Below are 22153 nucleotides of genomic sequence, written 5' to 3'. Positions count from 1 at the left end.
GGCGCCGCGGCCCGCAACGTCGCCCCGACCCCGCCGCCGCCGCCGCCGCCTCCCCGCGAGGCCGGGCCCATGTGCTCCACCTGCGGCCGCGCCCGCCGCCCCGCGCGGCCCCTTTAAGGCCCCGCCCGCCGATTGCATCAGGCACGTGCTCGCCCCCGCCGGCTCCGGGCGGCCCCGGGCGGCCGGCGGGGGCGGGGCCGGCGCGCGCGCAGGCGCACGGCGGCGGCGGAGGGCGGGGCCGGGGCGGGGCCCCGGGCGGCGCGCGCGCGCCCGAGGCCCGCCGCGGCCCGACCGCCGTGCGTGCGCGTCCCCGCCCCGCCCCGCCCGGCCGGCCCCGCCCCTCGGCGCCGCGTCGCGTCGCGTCGCGTCGCGTCGCGTGGCGCGCGCCCGCCGCCGCCGCTGCCGCCGCCGCCGCCGCCGCCGCCGCCTCCTGCCCGCGGATCGCGTGGTCGGGTCGGCTCGGCTCGGCTCGGCTCGGCTCGCTCGCCGCCGCCGCTGCCCAGCCAGCGCCTCGTCCCTCGGTCCCTCCCGCCCGCCCTCCGTCCCTCCTCCCGCAGCGCGAGGCCCGGCTCGCTCAGCTCGGCCCGGCCCGGCGCGGCGCGGCGCGGCGCGGCGGCGGGAGGCGATCGGGGCCGGGCGCGCCATGGCCGCCCAGGTGGAGCCGCTGCTGCCCGCGGGCGCCGCGCTGCTGCCGGCCGACGAGCCGGGCGCGCTGCTGCGGAAGAAGCCGCCGGCCGCCGACGCCGCGGGCCCCGAGCCGGCCGCGCAGCAGGACGGCGCGGCGCGCAGGCCCGGCCGGCCCGAGGGCCGCGACAGCCCGGCCGGCGACGACGGCGGCGGCGAGGCGGGCGCGGGGGGCGCGGGCCGCCGGGACTTCGTGGAGGCGCCGCCGCCCAAGGTGAACCCCTGGACGAAGCTCGCGCCGCCGCCGCCGCCGCCCTCGCAGCCGCACGCGCCGCCGCCGCAGCCCCCGCCGCACCCGCCGCCGCCGCCCGGCCTGGCCGCCGTCAACGGGCAGTCGCCGCCAGGTGGGTCCCTCCCGCCGGGGTGCAGGGCCGCACGCGGCCGGCGCGCTGACAGTTGGCGCCGCGGTGCGGGGCGCTGCGGGCGGGCGGGCGGCGTGCGCGCGGCCTTCCCGGCATTCCTCAGGCCCGGACGGACGGACGGCCGCCCTCCTCGCCGGCCTCGCCTCGCCCGGCCCGGCCCGGCCCGGCCCGGCCTGGCCTGCCGGGGTGCGGCCGAGCGGGAGGAAGCAGCCGCAGGCCCCGCGCGGGGCCGGGGGACTTTCCCTTCCCGGGGCTCGGGCGCACGGCCTCGCGAGTCCTCTCCCCCGAGGTGGCCCCGATCGCGCGCGTCTGGCGTGTGTGCGTGTGTGTGTGTGTGTCTGTGTCCTCGCGCCTCCTGCGGCTCCTCTTTTCTCTCCCTCCTCCCTCCCATGCACGAGGGCCACCGCGCGAGACCTCCATTTTCTCGCAAATCGCTCCCGGTCCACCCACGAGGGCCAGGGAGGGCGGCGGCGCCCTGCCCCTCGCTTTCAACTCAGGGCTATAATCATGGCCTCGCCTCGCCTCCCTCGGCTCCCTCGGCTGCCCTGCCCCTGCCCGCGCGGCCCGTCGTCGTCGTCGTCGTCGGTCGGGCGGCGCTGGACACTCGCGCTCGGACCTCGCGAGGCGCGTCACGGGGGCTATCGATCGTGGGAAGAAGCTCGGCTGGCACCGCGCCCGCCGCTCCGCCGGCCGGCCGGGCGAAGAAGCCAGCTCCACACCCCGCACATTTGCGCCGTGTGCCTGCTGCTGGCAGGGCAGGGCAGGGCAGGCAGGGCGAGCGAGCAGGCAGACCCGACGTCCCTCCCGCCTGTCTGCTGGAATGGCGCGACGGACAGGGCAGCTTATGTCCACCCAGAGTGGCCTTTCTGGCCTCGTCTGCCGTCCTGGCTTGAGTCTTTCTCCCGGGGTTCTCTGAGGAGGTGCCCGTGTGCCCGGGGGTGGGGTGCGGTGCACCGGACAGGACAGAGGGCCCGGTCCTTGGCAGCTTTGCGCTGGCTTCAGGCCCTGGCCCGGCCCTGGTCTTACGTGAGGCAGCATGGTGCAGGTTCACAGCCTCGGCGTCCTGCGACGCGTGTATTTTTGGGAGGCTGCAGACACCACGACCTCATAAGCAGGCGAAAAGCTTTCCAAAGCGCGTTGCAAATGCCTATTTTTAGCCCTCCCTCTGGCTCAGTAGTGGTGTTTCATGAAAGACGTATCCCCCTGTCTAACGGGGTTCTTTCTCCTGGCTTAAGCGTCCGCCTCTTCTACAAGTCTTGGATTTTGCATTTCGCTCTCTGTTTCCCTGTGTTGTGAGAGGGCGTTACTCTGTCACTAGGGGGGGGGGAGCTGGGCATGGTCCTGTTTAGCGTGGTAGCTATGTTGTTTGTGGACGGCTTGGGTGTTTCTCCTTCTGTCTTCCACCTCGGAGGGTGTCTGTGGGCCCAGAACTGCCTGAGGTTGACTGCTGCTGAACACCCTGCCTGCTGTGCTCTCCAGAGCCAGTTACTCAGCTGGTCTTTGCTCACAGCGAGTGGCACCATCTCCTTGTGTGGGAGCCCACTCTTTTGGGCTCTCATGTGCCTGTGTGGGCGTGGAGAACCTCAGGCACCTCTGTGGTCGGATTCACCTGCTTCATTCACTGCATTCCCCAAAGAGAAGAGGGGGTCCAGGACAAGGGATCCCGGGTCTCTTGGTCTGGGGGAGCAGGTGTGCAAGGCTGGCTTTTTGTTTTCATGACACACCTGGTGGCACCTGGGTTACTCCTGGCGCTGTGCTCAGAAATCACTTTCACAGGCTCTGGAAGACATGGGATGCCAGGGATGAAATCGGGGTCGACCAAATGCAAGGCAAATACCCTACCCGCTGTGCTCTCACTCCAGTCTCTCGAGTGTGGCTTTTGGGCCTCACTTGGTGGTACTCAGGCGCTTCCTTGGTGGTGGAGGTGGAAAGGGACTCGGCTATGTGTGCACTAAAGCATCAATCGGCCTTGTGTCTGGGCAGGCCTGTGCAGGTACTCCCTTGCCAGGGAGGAAACGAGTGGCACTGTCGCTGTGTTTCTCTGGAAAGGATAGTTGGTGTCAGGGGGCGGCTTGGCTCAACTAAGTGTGCTGGTACCATACTGGTACCAAGCAAGAATAATTCATGCGCTTCCCAAGATGAGCCTGCATTTGCCCTCTCCCTTCCTGCGCTCCCCCCTCCCTCGGGAAGAGCATCTCCTCTCTTGCAGTAGGGGTGGCTGAGCACGGCCTGTTGAGCCCGGCAGCCCTGCTGTTGGTGGGTGACTGCGTTTCCCTTCTGTTGGGACCAGCACTAGAAACCTGGATACTAGTCCTGGGTCTCCCAGGTGAAGCCTTTCCCTGCAGAACGACAAAACAGCCCAGGGCCATGGTCTGGAGGACCTGTGATCTCCCCACTCTGACCCACCTGGGAACTCAGGCCTTACAGCAGCTGGGTGTGGAGAGAAGCAGCCACAGGGCCTGTGAAGAGAGCTGGCAAGAGTGTGATGCCAGGGGCGTGAGAGAGAGCACATCGGTGGGGCGTTTGTTTGCCTTGAACATGGTCGACTGAGGATGGACCCGGGTTTGATTCCTCACATTCCATATAGTCCCACAGGCCTGCCAGGAGCGATTTCTGAGCGCCCCTATGTGTGGCCCCCAAACAAACAAATAGAAAGACGGTGATGCCAGACATCGGTGGCAGTTTTAGAGAAGGAAATGTTGGAGGTGACAGTTGAACTGTGTGGATCACGCCCGTTGTGTGGCTGTCGGTCAGTCGGTTCCACCCACAACCTTGTCTGAGAGAGGGGGGGTGTTCCAGAGAGAAGAATGCCCCCGTGAAGGGTGCCAGGCCTTCAGCCTCTTTTCAGCCTGCCTGCCTGCCCTCTTTTCCCTCTTTTCTTTTGGGCTCCCAGTTGAGCTCTGCTGTAATTGGCAGGATGAGGTTATAACTTCTATATGGGTGCGCTGGGTTGGATTCCTGTACCTCGCTCTTGCATCTCTCTTCCCAGTGGGAAGAGGGGCCAGCCAGGACCACAGGGCTCCTGTCAAAAGGGCAACTGGCTGGGCATTTCCGGGAGTGCCCTGCCCATCTACAAAACCCAACACCAGCTCAAAAGGGTCATTAGGAGTGCGGGGGCGGGGGGGGGGGGTGTTGGGTGTCTGTCTGGGCTCCCAGGACCGTGGGAGTGGCCAGGCCTGGCCTTGGTTCCTGAAAGGCTGGAGGCTGGATACCTGGGTCATGCATGAGCCAGTCCCAGGCCATTGGCCAGGAGGTGGTGGGTGGTGGCTTGGTGCCCTGGCTGCTGCTGAAGCAGAAGGCCCCACTGCGCCACCTTGGGACTTGTTCGCCACTATGCCTGGGAGGAGAGCATGCAGGAGCCAGCATTGCCCAGAAGGGCTGCGGTGCCAGTTTCCAGGCCAACTGGCAGCTTCCTAAGGCAGCTGGCCTGGGGTGTCCCTTGAACCAGTGGCTAGACATAGCCCCTTTCAGAGCTGGGCAGACATGGTGGGGGCCCTGCACGACCTCTACTGGACCTTTTATGGTCATAGATCTGGGTGTGTGCCCCTACCCATCTGTTGCCCAGCAACCCTTCTCCACAGGGAAGGCCCAGGGGCCCTGGTGGCTGCTACCCCCCCCCCCCCATGCCTGTCCCAGTCCCCAGTCTCTGACCCCGCCTTCTTGTGTTCAGTGTAGTGCTCCTCTGCCCGGGCTGGACTTTGGACTGGAATGCTCTTGACCTCACCTGCCCCCTGCTGGAGTGTTCCTGTTGGCCTTCCCTGTGTTCCCAGGCTCACCTGCGGGCAGAACAGCCAGCAAGTGACCTTGGAGGTGGGGGGGGGTAATGGATCTGGCCTGGTCAGTATGGATCAAACCCTTGTGCTTTCATGCCAAGTCCCCTGACTTGTGGAGGAGCTTCCTTGGTCAGTAGGATGGTTGTGGGGAGTGTGTGTCAAAGGGACAGATATTCTTTTGAGAAGATACTTCTGGTCATGTGGTTGAACCTTGCAGCATAGGAGTGGATGATAGAGGAGACCCAGGCCCTGTGAATGATGGGCTTGACTTGGGGATCCCTGTGGGGATGGATATCCTGCACAGTGGCAGGATACTGCAGGTGCAGGTGCTGGGGAAGGGACTCAGCCCCTCTGTAAGGAGTGGCTTCAGGCCAGAAAGAAAGAGTGGAAAGGAACCCTATGAGCTCAAGGTCACATCTGCACACTGTTCTGGCCCCACTTCCTGGCTCTCCCCGTCCCTCCCCTCCCCAGGCCCCAGCACAGGCGGGGCATGGCTATACTTCAGTGACCAGTGAGACTTCACCCAGCATGTCCCATAGGGTCCTGTGAATTCGGAGGGAGTCTGGGGGACAGCCAGACCATGGGGGCTGGGAAGCAGCCCCACTGGCCAGGTTTATTGAGGGCCTGGTCATACAGAGCCCCTTAGGCTGCCTGGCTCAGTGCTGGCCCTGCTTGGCTTTGCTCTTGGGTGCTGTGAGGAAGCAGCAGCACTCCCTGGGTTGGCCTGTTTGGGCGCTGCCCCAATGAGCTACTGCACGGATAGGCTGAGCTGTGTGCATGGTGGGGAGTTTATCGGGGAGTGGGGTGGGGTTTTGCGGGCCCCAGGTGGATAGGAATGTGGCTCCAGCTCAGGAAGCCTTGTCAGCAGCATCTGTCTCTCCAAGGGACTCATGCTCTCGATGTTGGAGCTCAGCCCGTCAGGGTGGCCGGCTGCTGGCGGCTCCATGGCTGTGAGTTGGCAGAGGCCTGTTGGCCACGTTCATTCAGAAAGCTGGATGGCATTGTAGGTGTCTGGTGCTGGGATGCATAGTACACGGCGCTGATGCAGGCAGCCTCGGTGTTGGGAGGGTTCCTCACTGGCGGGTTTTTGGAACCCTTGTGATGCTGACATATCAGAGGTGCCTGGGCACAGCAGTGTCCTTCAGCTGGCCCCGACCCATCTGTACCCCGAGGAGGGGCAGGGAAGGACAGCACTGGGGAAGCGGGAGACCACAGACAGAGAGGCTAGCCGAGGACCAGGAGATGGGCTCAGTGTTTCCCGAGGGAGCCTTGGTGCATCTGCCTTGCTGTGGGCTGCTCTGTGAGCAGGGATGTCCCTGAGGAGCTTCTGGTTCTGGTCCTGGTTAGATTAGTTGATGCTGAGGCTCCAGAACCTGGGTCTAGTGGAGGCAAGTGAGGTCTGAGCAGGTCTGGTCCTCGGGTCTTGCCAGGGGCAAGACCTGCCTGGTGCGCCAAGGTGATCCTTAAAGCTGAGGCAGCATTTGAGCCAGAGGGCGTCTGGGTGGCCCCAGTGATGGACAGAAGGGAACCTGGTATTGTTCTCTATCAGTGTCCCTAGAGGAGGTAGCCAGGGCCGGCCCCACTTGGGTGCAGGATTGGGGGAGGAATGCCCTACAGCAGGGGTCTCCAACTCGATGCCCTTTGCGGCCCTCCGTACAATATTTTGTGGCCCACAGCCGGCCTTCAAATATCACAGTATTAATAAAAATCGCATTAGTAAGAAAAAATCGCATTAAACATTCGTATACTCCGAGCAGTTCCGTTCGGGGTATGCAAATGTTCAATGCGATTTTTTGTGACTTTTTTCCTTACTAATGCGGTTTTTTATTGCGAATATTCGGTAAGCAAAATCCCTTATGCGGCCCTGCCTCACCCCGACTTTGCCTCCTGTGGCCCCCAGGTAAATTGAGTTTGAGACCCCTGCCCTACAGAATGAGGTAGTCAATTCAAAGGACTAGACAGGAAGGAGTGGCCCTTGGGAAGCAGGCACAGGGGCTGGGGGAGAGAAGGAAAGAGAGAGCCTGGGGCCCTATTTCTCCCTGGCAGGCCTGGGCTGGGCTGGGCTGGGCTGGGGAAGAGGAACTTTCCTGCTTGCTCTCCTCACTTCCTGCAGCCCTGAAGCCACGTGCCAAAGGGGAAGAAGGCCAGATCACCAGAAGAGCCTGGGCCAGGGAAAAGCTGGGTTGGGCTACTGGGCCAGCAGTGGGGACTGAGCACTTGGAGTGGGCTTCCTTCTCCCCAGCCTAGACACTGCAGTGTGGTTTTAGTGGCAACTGGGCCTTGTTGTGCGAGGACCACCTGAGCCCAGGAGGCTGCCTGTCTTCTTAGGTGGCCCCACACTGACCTTGGTCTAGCCCAGACATCAGTGCTCTGGGCGTGCAGGTGCTGATACTGGACCATGAGCCCTGGGGTGGGTCCCAGGGTCAGCATCTTGATGAGTCTTCTTTTGGGGAACTGGGGTTACTCCTGGCTCTGTGCTCAGAAGTCACTCCTGGCAGGCTCAGGGAACCATATGGGATACCAGAGATTGAATCTGGGTTGGCCATCGGCAAGGCAAACACCCTACCCTACTCACCGTGCTATCACTTTGGCCCCTTGAAGAGTCTTAAGGGCCAGTGCCCGTTGCCTCTGCACATTGTGCTCTCAGGTTTCTCTCCACTCTCCTTTGGAGGCAGCCTGTCCCTGGGAGCTGGCAACATCTCAAGGTGGCTCCATGTGCAAGCAGTGGGTCACAGGTATGGGCACCGTCCAGGACCTGTGGTTGCCCCATTCTCACCCAGGAGAGGAGCTGCCCAAGTTTCTGGCTGCAAATTGGTACCTTGGCCATACCCGCTGGTGCTCAGGCTTATTTCCTCTGGAACCCAGGTTCGGACCCGGGTCTCCTGTGTGCATGATAACTTCCCGTACCTTGCTCTGACCTTATTTCCAGGACTGTCCCTGAGAATGTGCCCTATTCCCTGTGGGTTCTTTCCTCTGTACCCATCTTTGCTTCCTCTTCAGCCCTCTTACCACAGACTTGGGGTACTCTCCCTCACTTTGGGCTCTGGGCCTACCCACTAGCCTACTCACAGCTCCTTACACACCCCCAGAGCTGGGTCCAGGGTGGTTCTTCTTTGAGCTTAGCACAGAGGTCTCAAACTCAATTTACCTGGGGGCTGCAGGAGGCAAAGTCGGGGTGAGGCAGGGCTGCATAAGGGATTTCGCTTACCGAATATTCGCAATAAAAAAATCTCATTAGGGGGCTGGAGAGATAGCATGGAGGTAAGGCGTTTGCCTTTCATGCAGGAGGTCATCGGTTTGAATCCCAGCGTCCCATATGGTCCCCCGTGCCTGCCAGGAGCAATTTCTGAGCCTGGAGCCAGGAATAACCCCTGAGCACTGCCGGGTGTGACCCAAAAACTACAAAAAAAAAAAAAATCTCATTAGTGGGCCCGGAGAGATAGCACAGCGGCGTTTGCCTTGCAAGCAGCCGATCCAGGACCAAAGGTGGTTCGAATCCCGGTGTCCCATAGGGACTGCCAGGAGCTATTTCTGAGCAGACAGCCAGGAGTAACCCCTGAGCACCGCTGGGTGTGGCCCAAAAACAAAAACAAAAATCGCATTAGTAAGAAAAAAAATCATATTAAACATTTGCATACCCCGAACACAACTGCTTGGGGTATGCAAATGTTTAATGCAATTTTTTTCTTACTAATGCGATTTTTATTGCGATTATTTGGTAAGCGAACAATCTCGAATACTGGTAAGGCCGGCTGCGGGCCTGCAGGGTACGGAGGGCCGCAAACAGCCCGCGGGCCTCGAGTTTGAGACCCCTGGCTTAGCAGCTTCCATCCTTCCGAAGCAAGACACAGGAAATAGGAAATTTTGTGTCTCTCTCTCTTTACTCTCCCCCCCCCCACACCTCTCATCTCTCCTTCCCTCCCCCCTTCCTCTCTCCTCCCTGTCCCCTGAGAGATTGTAGTGTCTCACCAGCAGGTGGAGGCTGCGGGCAGCCAGGCAAGTGACACTGAGGCTTGGCATGTGCGCCACACTGCTGAAGGACAAGACTGAGGGCCTTGTGGAGGGGCGTCAGTACTTATCTTCGGCTGTAGCTTTCAGGGGAACCTCTCTGCCCTCGTCCCCAGCATCCTGCCTCCTCGGGGCGTGGCTTCTGCAAGCTGAGCTTCAGGAATCACCCTTACCAGCTTGCTCCCTCCCACTGGGGAGCAATGGCCTGCATGGCAGAAAGGGCCTATGGCCCAACCTCTCTGTTTGATCTGATGGAGAGATGGGAGCGGAGGCTGTTTTCTCAGGCTGCCTTTTTCCGAGTCTGGCCCTCTGGGGACGCTGGCCTTCTAGCCACTGTGCTCTGCACAGGTATCCTCATTGCTCAGTTCTTTTTTTTTTTTTTTTTGGTATTTTTGGGCCACACCTGTTTGATGCTCAGGGGTTACCTCTGGCTAAGCGTTCAGAAATCACCCCTGGCTTGGGGGGACATATGGGATGCCAGGGGATCAAACCGCGGTTGTTCCTTGTCTAGCGCTTGCAAGGCAGACACCTTACCTCTAGTGCCACCTCTCTGGCCCCCATTGCTCAGTTCTTATCCTGAGCCTGGCTGTCCTCTTCCTCAGGCACCTCGGAAACTTTTTTTGTTTGTTTTTCGGGCCACACCTGGTGGCACTCAGGTTATTTCTGCCTTTGCACTCTGAAATTGCTCCTGGCAGGCTTGGGGACCATATGGGATGCTGGGGATTGAACCTGAGTTCATCGTGGGTTGGCCACATATAAGGCAAATGCCCTGCGCTATCACTCCGGCCCCCTACTTGGAGTCTGTCTGTGAGGACTCTAGGGGGATACTTGGAAGCCCTATTGGTGCTGTGTATGTGTGTAAGGTGCCATGAATATTGTGAGGTAAGGGGTGTGTGTGTTAATGTGTATATAAGGTGAGTAATATATGTGGGGTGTGAGGTGTATAGGAGGTGTGAGAGGGGAGTGTGTGAGGTGTGAGTATTGTGTGAAGGGTGTAGTATCCAGGGTGTGTGTGTGGGTTCCACTCATTTCTTTTGAGGCTGTAGGTGTCTTTGTGCTTGCTCATCACTGTCCCCCCATCTCCCCTCCTCCATATGGTCACTCTTGCTCTTTGGGAAGTGGTGGGGCAGTTAGACCCCTTCCCAGTGAGAGCAAAGCAGCCGCACCCCCCATACACACACCTTGGCTTCCCCTAACTCTTGCCTTTTCCTGTCCCACAGAACAGTCTGCTCCAGCCAAGGTGGTGAGGGCGGCAGTTCCTAAGCCACGCAAGGGCAGCAAGGTGAGGAGTGGGGATGGGTAGGGAACCCAAGGGGGCTTCTTTTTTTTTTTTTTTTCTTTTTAATGTTTTTGGGTCGCACCCGTCAGCTTTCAGGGGTTACTCCTGGCTATCTGCTCAGAAATAACTCCTGGCAGGCACTGGGGAACATAACGGGAAACGCCGGGATTCAAACCATCCACCTTAGGTCCTGGATCGGCTGCTTGCAAGGCAAACGCTGCTGTGCTATCTCTCCGGCTCAAGGGGGCTTCTTAAAGTCAGTGGCCCATTGGATCGAGGCCTCTGGGATCCTGGCACCCCTGAGTCCCCTCTGAGCTGTATATCTCTGCCTCGCAGGTTGGTGACTTTGGAGATGCCGTCAACTGGCCCACCCCTGGAGAGATAGCCCACAAGAGCGTGCAGGTGCGTGCGGGAGCCAGAGGTTCATCCCACCAGCTAGTACTCTATAGAGTGTGTGGATACCCTCCCAGCTCCTATATATTCCAGGGACAAGAGCCATTAGCTCCTACCCTTGCAGCTGCCCCACTGAGTTATGTCTACATGGATGGAGGGTTAAGAACTCTGTGTGTGCTCCCCACTCAGGGACCAGTCACTGATGGGTGCTGTTGTCAGCTCCAGGCCAGTGTCTCTCTGCCACCGACCTTCTCGGTGATGCCATCCTGTCCCATTAGGGGCCAGAAGATTCTTTCAATTCCGGTGGCCACTAAAGCCTCGCCCTTTGCCTTGCCCTCCTGGAGGCACCCACCACCTTCTGTCCCAGCTTCGAGCCCTCCTCCCTGTCATCTTACACACAGCCGCAGTCTCACAAGTCTCAGCCTGCCCGGAAGCTGCTCCCCAAGAAGGACATGAAGGAGCAGGAGAGAGGGGAGGGGAGTGACAGCAAGGACAGCCCGAGAGCCAAGTCGGACGAGTCGGGGGAGGAGAGGAATGGGGACGAGGACTTCCAGCGAGCTGGGCAGAAGAAGAAAGGTGAGTGGTCCTGTGGGAGCTGTGAGGGAAGCAAGGGGGTTGCTAGTCCTGTGACCTTTTCTCACGAGCCTGTTGACCTCCAGGGAACAAACACAAGTGGGTCCCGCTGCACATAGACATGAAGCCAGAGGTGGCCCGAGACAAGCTGATCTCCCGTCCTACTCGCCCCCCAGAATCCCGACACACGCCCACCCCTCGCGGGGAGCTGAAAGGTACATAAGGTGTGAGGGGCTGGAACAGGCAGGAAGGAAAAGGAACAGTCTGTACTTTGACACGTCTCTTCCTGCAGGGTCTGAGCCCGCCACCTTTGTGCCCATGCCCGTGGCGCCCCCCGCTCCCACCTGGCCACCGGAGACCAAAGCGGACCCTGCCTGGCCTGACCAGGATGAGACCTCGAGTGTGAAGAGCGACGGGGCTGGTGGGGCGCGGGCTTCCTTCCGTGGCCGTGGACGGGGGCGTGGTCGCGGCCGGGGTCGAGGCCGGGGAGGCACACGAAGTACGTGAGGCTCTTGTCTCTGGGCTCCAGGGGCCGCCCAGAGCTGGGTGCGCGGTGGGGGTGCCGGGCCGCCACTCTTTCTCACTGCCCCATCTGCTCCTCTAGCCCATTTCGACTACCAGTTTGGCTACCGGAAGTTTGACAGTGCAGAGGGTCCACGGGCCCCCAAGTACATGAACATCACCTACTACTTTGACAATGTCAGCAGCACGGAGCTGTATGGTGTGGACCAAGAGCTGCTCAAAGACTACATAAAGCGTCAGATGTGCGTGGTGACTTTTTGCTTGGGCTGCGCTGGGGGGGCTGTGCACTGCCTGGCATGTCCCTGTACGGATGTGGGTGTGAGTGTGAACATCGACCTCCTTAGGCAGCTGTACTCCTGGCCCATACAGGGCCCAGTGTGGGATGGAGTCCTCGGACACAGCCCTTAACTTCTTGCCTCACGGAGCTGTAGTCTAGTCTGGGAGATCCCAGGTGTGGAATGGGTGGGGGTCAGTGGCCTGGGGGCCAGCAAGCACGTGGGTTCTGTGTCCCTGCAGCGAGTACTACTTCAGTGTGGACAATTTGGAGCGGGACTTCTTCCTGCGGAGGAAGATGGATGCGGAGGGCTTCCTGCCCCTCACCCTGATTGCCTCTTTTCACCGTGTTCAGGCCCTCACCACCGACATCTCCCTAATCTTTGCGGTATGTGCCTTGCCTTGTTCAGGGTGGGGGAGTCCAGGAAGGAAGGTGCTGAGGAATCCTGGCCTTGTGCCTGTCAGTCTCTTTCCCCTTCACTCATAGTGCTCTTTTGGGGGATGCCAGCCCCTCTAGAAGGAGTGCCCTGGCATTGACCTCAGTATCTGCTCATCCATGTCTTTCCCAGTGGAACCCAATCTGGTCGCCATCCATGTCTCTCATGTCCTGTTAAGCACCATGGGGTCCCACTACATGTAGAAATACTTGATTCAAGGGGCCGGAGAGATAGCACAGCGTTAAGGCGTTTGCCTTGCATGCAGAAGGATGGTGGCTCGAATCCTGGCATCCCATATGATCCCCTGAGCGCTGCCGGGTGTGACCCAAAAAAAGAAAACTTGGTCCAGGGGTGGGAGGACAGTCTAGTGAGGAGGAGGGAGCTTAGAACTTCCCCTCCCAGAGGTAACTCAGCACCGGGCCACAGAGGGAAGTAAGTGTCCTACGCTGATCCCCTTTTGCATACTTCCTGTCCCTGGCATAGGACTGTCCTCCTCCTCAGTCCCATGTGTCTGATGGACGTACCCAGGGCAGGTTCTTATGCCTCGTCCCCAGTTGCCCATCTCTGCTGTCCTGTCCACCTCTAGTGGGAGGCTGATCTCTGTGGGGTAGAGCTGTGAGCCCAAAAGACAGGATGTGTCTTTTGCAGAAACATGCTCAGAGCTCAGCTTTCTCTGCCTGCTGGTCCTAGCAGCAGCCACGTGGGTGTCCAGATCTAGCTGCCTAATGCATCGATGTTCTGGCCTTTGTTGCAGGCCCTGAAGGACAGTTCGGTTGTCGAGATTGTGGCTGAGAAGGTGCGCCGGAGGGAGGAGCCAGGGAAGTGGCCGCTGCCCGGGCCTCCAGCTGTGGACCATGCGCAGACAGACTTCTCCCAGCTGCTCAATTGCCCTGAGTTCGTGCCCCGCCAGCACTGCCAGAAGGAGACCGGTGGGTCTCGGGACGCTGGGGGTGGGGCCTTGGTCCTGCCTGCCCCCTTCCCAGTCTGCAGGACCAGCGGCTCCCCTCTCCCCTGCAGAGTCAGCACCCGGATCTCCCCGTGCAGTCACCCCAGTGCCAGCCAAAACTGAGGAGGTGAGCAATCTCAAGACACTCCCCAAGGGCCTGTCGGCCAGCCTGCCCGAGCTGGACTCCGAGAACTGGATAGAAGTGAAGAAGCGGCCCCGGCCCTCCCCAGCTCGGCCCAAGGTGGGTGGAGCCTTAGGGCCTCAGCATGTGGGCTCCCTTTCCCCCAAACCTGCGTAGGCGGGGATCAGAGCCTACATGTGTTTCCCTTGACTGTCCTTCTGACATTCAGGGAGTTAGACCCCTCACCACACCACACCCCAAACCACATCACCCCTTCTCAGGTCTGTGGACCAGCCCTCCAGACCCAGCCTGGCACCTTACTGCTGCCATGGTTCTGATTGCCCTTGGCCCGTGCTCAGATCACTGTGGCCCTAGGGGTCACCCTGCCTCTCCCCCCACTCGCCTTGCAGAGGTCCGAGGAGCCCCGGTTCCTCCACACCGCAGCCCTTCCGCAGCCCCTGCCCTCACAGCAGCCGCTGCCACCACGTGAGCAGGAGGAGCAAGAAGAGCTGGACTTCCTGTTCGATGAGGAGCTGGAACAGATGGATGGACGCAAGAACACCTTCACTGCTTGGTCTGATGAGGACTCGGACTACGAGATTGATGACCGAGATGTCAACAAGATCCTCATTGTCACACAGACGCCCCCCTACATGCGCCGGCACCCAGGTGGTGACCGCACAGGCAACCATACCTCCAGGGCCAAGATGAGCGCTGAGCTGGCCAAGGTCATCAATGACGGTCTCTTCTACTATGAGCAGGATCTGTGGACTGAGAAGTTCGAGCCCGAGTACTCACAGATCAAGGTGAAGCAGGGGGCTGGGGCTGGTGTTGGGGCAAGGGCTGGAAGGGGAGGACATGGGGACCAGAATTCCGTGTATATGCTCTGGACGTTTCCTGCCTGGCCTGATTCCCGGGTGGTGCTGCCTCTCTGCCTATTCCACTCTGCAGCAAGAAGTGGAGAACTTCAAGAAAGTCAACATGATCAGCCGGGAGCAGTTCGACACCCTGACCCCGGAGCCCCCTGTGGACCCCAATCAGGAGGTCCCTCCCGGGCCACCTCGCTTCCAACAAGGTGAGGGAGGAGGGGTCCGCTGGCTACAGGGTCGGGGGTGGACAAGGGGAGTCCTTCAGCGTATTCATGTCCGTCCTTCCCCATAGTCCCCACAGATGCGCTGGCCAACAAGCTATTTGGTGCCCCTGAGCCCTCCAGCATTGCCCGCTCGCTCCCCACCACTGTTCCTGAGTCACCAAATTACCGCAATGCCCGCACACCCCGCACGCCCCGCACACCACAGCTCAAGGACTCCAGCCAGACACCCCGCTTCTACCCTGTGGTGAAGGAGGGACGGACGCTGGATGCCAAGGTGAGCTCAGGGAGCTCAGCTCTGGAGCCCACTAACCGGTGGAGTTGTGTGTGTGGGAGGCCTTGGCTGGCTCCTCAGGTCAGGGCCTTCTGGGTTGAGGCCTGCCCCATTCACCTTTGCAGATGCCGCGGAAGCGGAAGACACGGCACAGCTCTAACCCACCCCTGGAGAGCCATGTGGGCTGGGTGATGGATTCCCGTGAGCACCGGCCGCGCACAGCCTCCATCAGGTGTGCACGTGTGGGTGGGCCGGGTTTGGGAAACAGATGGTGACGCCTCTGCTCTGGTGTGTGCGGCACAGCCTTGGCTGCCTACGGCCTGGGGGATTGGTGGCACCTCTGACTTGCTTGCAGAGGTCAGGTGTGGGTAGAGGACTGAGGATTGTCCCTGAGGTGCCTTCTCAGAGTCAGGTGGCACTCACTATCTCCTCTGCAGCTCCAGCCCTTCAGAGGGGACTCCAGCGGTGGGCAGCTATGGCTGCACCCCACAGTCGTTGCCCAAGTTCCAGCACCCGTCCCACGAGCTGCTCAAGGAGAATGGCTTCACGCAGCATGTATACCACAAGTACCGCAGGCGCTGTCTCAACGGTGAGTCTGCCAACTTCGGTCCTCTCAGCATATCTCCACCCCACCCACACTGTGGCCCAGTCTCATGGAGTGTTTAGGGTAGAGGATCCACCCTGAGAGGGTTGAGGAGCACTGTTCTCTGAGCACCTGTTAGGGTCCTTGCCTTGGCTAGGAAGGAACCTACACCTGGCCCTTTCTGTATTATCAATGGTTCTGGGTACAGTGGCACGGTTTGAGTCTGTTTTTTTCTTTTTGGGTCACACTCAGCAGCGCACAGGGGTTCCTCCTGGCTCTATGCTCAGAAATCGCTTCTGGTAGGCTCGGGGGACCATATGGGATGCCAGGATTTGAACCACCAACCTTCTACATGCAAGGCAAACACTTTACCTCCATGCTATCTCTCCGGTCCCCACAGTTTGATTCTTGACGACCCCCCCCCCCCCCCAGTCCAGTGTTCCCTGTTCAGGTTTTCTCTGATCCCTGTCTGGGGCCCTGGCTTTGGATGTTTACGTCTGCCCGTTGGTGTGGACAAGCCTGGCATTTGTGGTTGTGTAACCCGCAGCCCTTTTCTGTTGATAGCCCTGTTGGCCCTTGGGTGTCCCACAGTGCACCCTAGTGAGCGCCACAGAGGTGGCTCACTATACTTGCTTGCTTGGCCTGTTCACTTGAATCAGTGCTTTGTGTCACTGTCTTACATCTCAGTCCACATCCTTAGCATGCATCATCTGCAAACACTCCTTACCACTCCTTGCGGTGCTTGACCACCGCATTCAGGGTGTCTTGATTGTCAGCGGTGGCCGATCACATAGTCCTGGATGGGTGGTGTCAGGGAGCGGGTTCTGTGATGTGGACCTTTGCTGAAGGTTCCGTTCCCTTGGGTTGCTTTTTCTGGGGCTGAAGAGCTGGCAGGTCTGGTCATGGGGCTCAGTACTTGGAGACAGGCCTTGGCCCTGGAACTGATGTCCCTGGCACACATGACACGGCCCCTTCTTCCCCGCAGAACGGAAGCGCTTGGGCATTGGTCAGTCTCAGGAGATGAACACCCTCTTCCGCTTCTGGTCCTTCTTCCTCCGAGATCACTTCAACAAAAAGATGTATGAGGAGTTCAAGCAGTTGGCTCTAGAGGACGCCAGGGAAGGCTACCGGTGAGAGCAATGCCCAGCCTATCTGGCTGTGGGGCCCTTGTGAGGATGCAGGTGAGAACCTTGTCTATATGTCTGGCTCTGTTTGCAGATACGGTTTGGAGTGCCTTTTTCGATACTACAGTTATGGCCTGGAAAAGAAATTCCGGCCAGACATATTCAAGGATTTCCAGGAGGAAACAGTGAAGGACTATGAAGCAGGTGGGTGGCTGCTGCACTGAGAGCTTGCTTGGCCATTTAGGACTGCTTCACGCTTTACCCATCTTGCTGCCCTCTCTCCACAGGCCAGCTCTATGGGCTGGAGAAGTTCTGGGCCTTCTTGAAATATTCCAAAGCCAAAAATTTGGACATTGACCCTAAACTTCAAGAATACCTCGGCAAATTTCGACGTCTGGAGGACTTCCGGGTGGATGTGAGTACCCTGTCATTCTGTGCTTCATGTCGGTTGTATGGGGATGAAACCCAGGCTTCTCACCCCACTGCGCTCTTTTGCCCGTCTCTGGCCTTTCTCAGCTAAGTAAACAGCCTAGACCTCATTTGCTGATCAATGGCATTTTTGTATCACACCTGGCTGAGTTTAGTGGAACCTGTATGGTGCTGGGGATCAAACTGGGCTTGGCTCTATGCAGGGCAAATACCTTATTCCTGCACTCTTATTAAATCTGTACTATTTCTTTCTTTTTTTTTTTTTTTTTTTTTTTTTGGTTTTTGGGTCATACCTGGCAGCGCTCTCAGGGCTTCCTCCTGTCTCCACATTCAGAAATCGCTCCTGGCAGGCTCGGGGGACCATATGGGATGCCAGGATTCCAACCACCATCCTTCTGCATTCAAGGCAAACGCCCTACCACCATGCTATCTCTGGCCCTTCCTGTGCTATTTCATATTTTTGCACTATCTCTCATTCTTTACACTCTTATTCCTGTACTGTCTATCTTATTTGGGGGGGGGGGTGACACCTGGCAGCGCCCAGGGGTTCCTGCTGGCTCTAAGAAATCGCTCCTGGCAGTCTCGGGGAACCATATGGGATGCCGGGATTCAAACCACCGTCCTTCTGCATGCAAGGCAAACACCTTACCTCCATGCTATCTCTCCGGCCCTGTCTATCTTATTTCTATACTCTCTTAAACCTGTACTATTTCTGGCCCGTGGGGCCCTGTTCTTGAGACCAGTGACCCTTCTAAGATCATTGCAGTGGTGCCTGATTCTGCTCTTGGTGTTACCAGCACCCCAGTAACTTAAACCCTGGTGCAAAAAGGTCAGGGGTGGTTAGAGAAGGTGGTGGAGAGGCTTAATGGAGGCCCTTCTGCCCTTACGGGCTAGTTCCCAGCAGGCAGGAATAGGTTGCTATCTCTGGGACTGATGGTGACATCCAGTGGTGAGCCTGAGGTACTGCATACAGTGGCACGTGAGGCTCCCTACCCTGAAACCCTACGTGGTAGGGAAGTGCCTGTTGACAGAATTTGAGGTCCCCATTCCCGGGAACTGGTAGTTCACTGGTGGGCGGAGGGAGGTATCCCTGAAGCCCCCAACTTACTGATAAGGCGGCTGGAGCTTGGTGCACCCAATGCTCCCTCCTGTGCGCGCGCTCTGGCTTTGTGGTGTCCAGCCAGGGTGCTCACCTTGATTGCATCTGTCCTACAGTGTTTCTGCTCTGGGCAGGGGGTCTTGGTGGAAGAAGCAGCGTTCTGCATGGGAGTGACTTAGGACTGGCCTGTCAGGTCATGCAGGGCACAGTGTAGTGCCAACCATGTGCCACAGGTGCACCCTGGATAGGGGCCTTTTGCAGAATTAGTGCTGAATGCTCTAGGGGGACGGGCCTAGAGCAGTCCTTGAACGTGTGCCCTACTCCTGCTTTCCTGCTGGGCTGTGGGCCTTCCTTGGGCCTCCCTTGGTGCTAGACCATATGCTCTCTCCCTGCTGGAAAGCGGCAGAGGATGGGTACGAAGTATGCAGACTGGGGTGTTACAGAAAGAGGATAGATTAATTCATGTACCAGAATCGCTCTATATTGGAAGGGGCCACAGCAGGGCTCCTTAGTCACCTATGCCCTCCTCTGTTGCAGCCCCCCATGGGTGAGGAGGGCAACCATAAGCGACACCAGGTGGTGCCAGGAGGTGGCAGCAGTGAGGGCCGGAAGCGGTGCCCCTCGCAGTCTTCCAGCCGGCCTGGTCCTGGGTGCAGCCAACCTCCCCCACAGCCCACCAGCCAGCCTGTCCGGGAAGATGCCAAATGGACAAGTCAGCACGCAGACACTCAGACTTTGGGAAAGTGAAACTTCGCCCTTCAGGCCTGGGGTGGGAATGTGGGGGGTGGGAGGAGCAGGGGGTGGGCAAAAGGCCAGTTCTGGGATCGGGAGCAGAAGGGATGGATGGGCCTGGAGCCACAGGCATGGGCCTTCATACAGAGCGGCCATGGGCAGCCCTCTGCGCTGCTGCTTCGAGAAACCACCTCCCGACTTCCTGGGGTGGGCAGGGAGAGAGCCTTTTCTATCTATATATATATATACATATATATATATCAAGTTTTAAATTATTGATCGTCTGTCTGGATTACCAAAATCACCCCGCAGCCCTGCCCACCCTGCCATGGCCTCCTCACCTGCTCTCCTGAGCGACTGACTATGTGCCCCAGCCTCAACCCCACCACTGCCCTGCGGGAGGCTCTGGCTGTGCCCTGGGCCCGGAAGCAACAGCCCTGACCCTGGGGCTGCACCACTGTCTGCTAGCCCTGCCTGCTGCTGGCCGCGCCCTCTGACCTACCATCCTGGGGCGAAGGAAACCAAAGCATCTCACTGTGGGGCCAGGCAGTCTCTGCCTCGACACCCCCCACCCCTGTCTCCCGTGCCCAGAGAGACGCTGCTCGAAACAGAAGAGACTGTTGAAAGATTCGCTTTATTTTTCTCTGACCTTTACAACCCTTGGGAAAAAAATGGAAGAAAAAAAAAAGACAAAATTGACCACAAAAGACCAAAAAAAAAAAAAAATCAGAAACCCCACCTAATTCACAGAAGGTGATGTCTCCTCTGCCCTTGGAGTTGTTTTATTCTGTTCTTGGAAATAATATTTTTTTAAAAGTTGCCTTATTGTAGAGCCGGAATCGGAACTGTCCAGATGCCCGTGTTCCTGCTTCCTGGGTGGACCTGCCACACCCCACGCCCCCTGTTGCATGGACCACGCCCCTAGGGCGGGCGGCCAGGTGGGCTGCAGGGCCACTGAGAGACCTGTTGTCACCGTCGCAGCTTCCATCACTGTCGTGTCCTCACCTGCTTTGCTTTCACCTGCCAGCCCTGTGCTCTGGATCCCTCATCCTGCCCTGGGAAGCCCCAAGGCCACGAGAGCTTCCTTCGGGGGAAGAGAACATTCTCCCTGCAGCCTGCAAAGGAGGGGCCTTGTCTCAGCTCGACCTCTTTGACCCCGACCCCCACAGGGGGCAGGTGGACCCAAAAGGCTGTGATTCTTCGGGGCCTGCCCACCCTTCCAGCCCAGCCCAGCCCAGGAGTTGGACCCTGCCTGTGCTTGTCTGGCAGGAAGGTATATGCGGACCTAGAGTGAGTATACCTGCCGCCTCTCCACCACCCATTTCTCTTGGAGCTAGAGGCCTGGCACCGCTGTCACTGCTCCCCCGTCCGCTCAGGCTGCATTCTGTGTGCTGGCCTCTGTGTCCCAAGACTTCCCTGCACCCCGTTCCTCAGCTTGGCCCCGCGGAGACCACACACAGCATGTGGCCTCTCGGACTTGGCTGTTCAGGAAGCCTCGGCATGGGATGCTCTGCTAGGAGGCTGGGGCAGCATTTGCTGGGAACCCCCAGTGTCCCGAGAAAGGCCCTTGCCAGGAAGCGAGAGAGCCAGGTGGCGAGGATGTCATCTCAGCACGGGCAGCAGCGCTTTCCTGCCCTCGCCTTTCCCCTCTCCCCATTTCTTTTTCTTTTCTGTGGCGCATTAGGAGTCACGTTGCAGGACTAGTTTACATCTTCACTTTCTGAAGACACTTGAATTTAGGACCGACCTATCTGTGACAAGCATGAGGGTGGGGCTGCCATGGCTGGCTTCTCCCCTCCCCACTGTACTGGGCGGGGGGGGGGGGGTGTGTATGTGTGTGTCTGAGGGCCGACACAAGGCCCTAGTGGGTGGCTCTGCACCCTAGAGGTGGCGTCTGTGCCCAGGGGTGGCACGTGCTGAGTGTGCTGGGGCCTTGTGTTGGGCTCCAGATCCGGGGCCAACTGCTGCCCTGTGTGTCCTGGCCTCCAGCTCAGTCCCACTTCCAGACCTCTGTCTGAGTTGTAATGTTCTGTTTTGTTCCATTATAGCCCCCCCTCCTTTCCTGATGATTGATTTTACAAAAGAAAGCAAAGCTGCTTGAGGCCCTGGTGGAAGAGTTGGGGGCCCAGGAGACTAACTTGGGGGTGGGGTTTTGCCAAAATCCTGGGCAAGGAGCGGTGAGTGAGGACTCCCATGTATCACTGGGGGATTTTGGGGGGGTCCCAGGCTGGCCTGCCCCTGCAGCCAGCTGCTGACAGGGACAAAGGACAGTGAGGCGGGAGAGAAGAGGGGCCGCTCTCACTCGTAGAACATTACCTTTCCATGCTAGGATATCCCGTTCAAAAGAAGAAAAAAAATGTAAAATACTTGAATGAGCTTGTATTATAACATTAATATTATTGAGGACCTGCTTTCCAGGCTGAAGTGATTCATCCATTATTCTAGTCCTGCTTTAGTCCTTTGTAATTTGTGGTAATTATGCTTTTCTTTTTAATACAAAAAATGTATAAAAATAAAAACTTGAAAAGGCAGCGTGCTGGTTGGTCTCCTGGTTGAGAACTGGAGTGGGAGGTGGGCTCTTTCTCCTCCCAGAAGATACCTGTGTGTGTGTGTGAGGTGTTTGTGCGTGTGTGTGTGTGTGTGTGTGTGTGTGTGTGTGTGTGTGTGTTTGGAGTGGGAGGTGGGCTCTTTCTCCTCCCAGAAGACACCTGTGTGTGTGTGTGTGAGGTGTTTGTGTGTTTGTGTGTGTGTGTGTGCGCGTGCGCGCTGAGGTGATTTCCCATGGTCTGGCACTTTCACCCTGAGCAATGTGCCTGGTCCCAAGCCTCCTACAGCCCCCTTTCAGGGCAATAATAAAAGTGGCTACATGGAGAGCAGGAATACGTTTATTGGTCAGGCCTGCTTCCCACACTGGGTACCTGGGAACCCCTCGTGGCCTGCATTAAAGGGCCTTTGGGATGCTTGAAGGTCCCTGCCGTTCAGTACACATGTCTGGAGCTATGTGTGGAGGGGCAGAGTGGGTGGTGACCATGGGATGTTCCCAGAAGCATCAAAACTATACTTGGAAGACTGAAGGCACGGGGGGGGGGGGGGGGGGGGCAAAAGGCTGTTCGATTCACTGGCTAGAGGAGCTCTGAGTGTCTCGTGGGCCAGTGGGTGCCACGGCCTGGCTTACCAACCCCCATGAGTATGTGTTGTGTGTATTCTGAGTAAGAGACATTATGTTGCCATACATGTGTTACATGACAGGCACTATCCCAGGAGGACTTTGCACCCTGATGTCGCAGCCAGGAGTGGAGACGGGGCTTCTTCCAGGAGCCTCACTGAGCCTTCTTGGGGGTTTCGGGGATGCTCTGGGACAGTGGGGTGAGGCCCAGCAGCACCATGTGCCTCTCATAGGCCTTGGTCTGCCTGAACACGGTGTCTGTGCCATGCAGATGGTCCAGCACTC

At 58.7% G+C, this 22153-nt stretch overlaps 1 protein-coding gene across 1 annotated transcript; it reads left to right on the top strand.

Moving 5' to 3' along the window:
• Positions 1–643: 643 nt before the first annotated feature.
• On the top strand, positions 644–21233 carry LARP1 (La ribonucleoprotein 1, translational regulator). The gene is made up of 19 exons (XM_049776040.1): positions 644–1028; positions 10048–10109; positions 10443–10508; positions 10901–11075; positions 11159–11287; positions 11365–11571; positions 11677–11836; positions 12111–12255; positions 13059–13233; positions 13322–13491; positions 13782–14177; positions 14323–14446; positions 14533–14738; positions 14861–14967; positions 15173–15324; positions 16304–16448; positions 16537–16646; positions 16730–16857; positions 18508–21233. The coding sequence occupies exons 1-19, from the start codon at positions 644–646 to the stop codon at positions 18715–18717; spliced, it is 3252 nt and encodes a 1083-aa protein (XP_049631997.1). The 3' UTR covers positions 18718–21233.
• The last annotated feature ends 920 nt before the right edge of the window (positions 21234–22153 follow it).

This window comes from Suncus etruscus, chromosome 6, assembly GCF_024139225.1.
Source record: "Suncus etruscus isolate mSunEtr1 chromosome 6, mSunEtr1.pri.cur, whole genome shotgun sequence".
Classification (NCBI taxonomy): Eukaryota; Metazoa; Chordata; class Mammalia; order Eulipotyphla; family Soricidae; genus Suncus; species Suncus etruscus.
The sequence above is the reverse complement of the archived record's forward strand: the minus strand, read 5'-3'. Positions and strand labels throughout refer to the sequence as shown.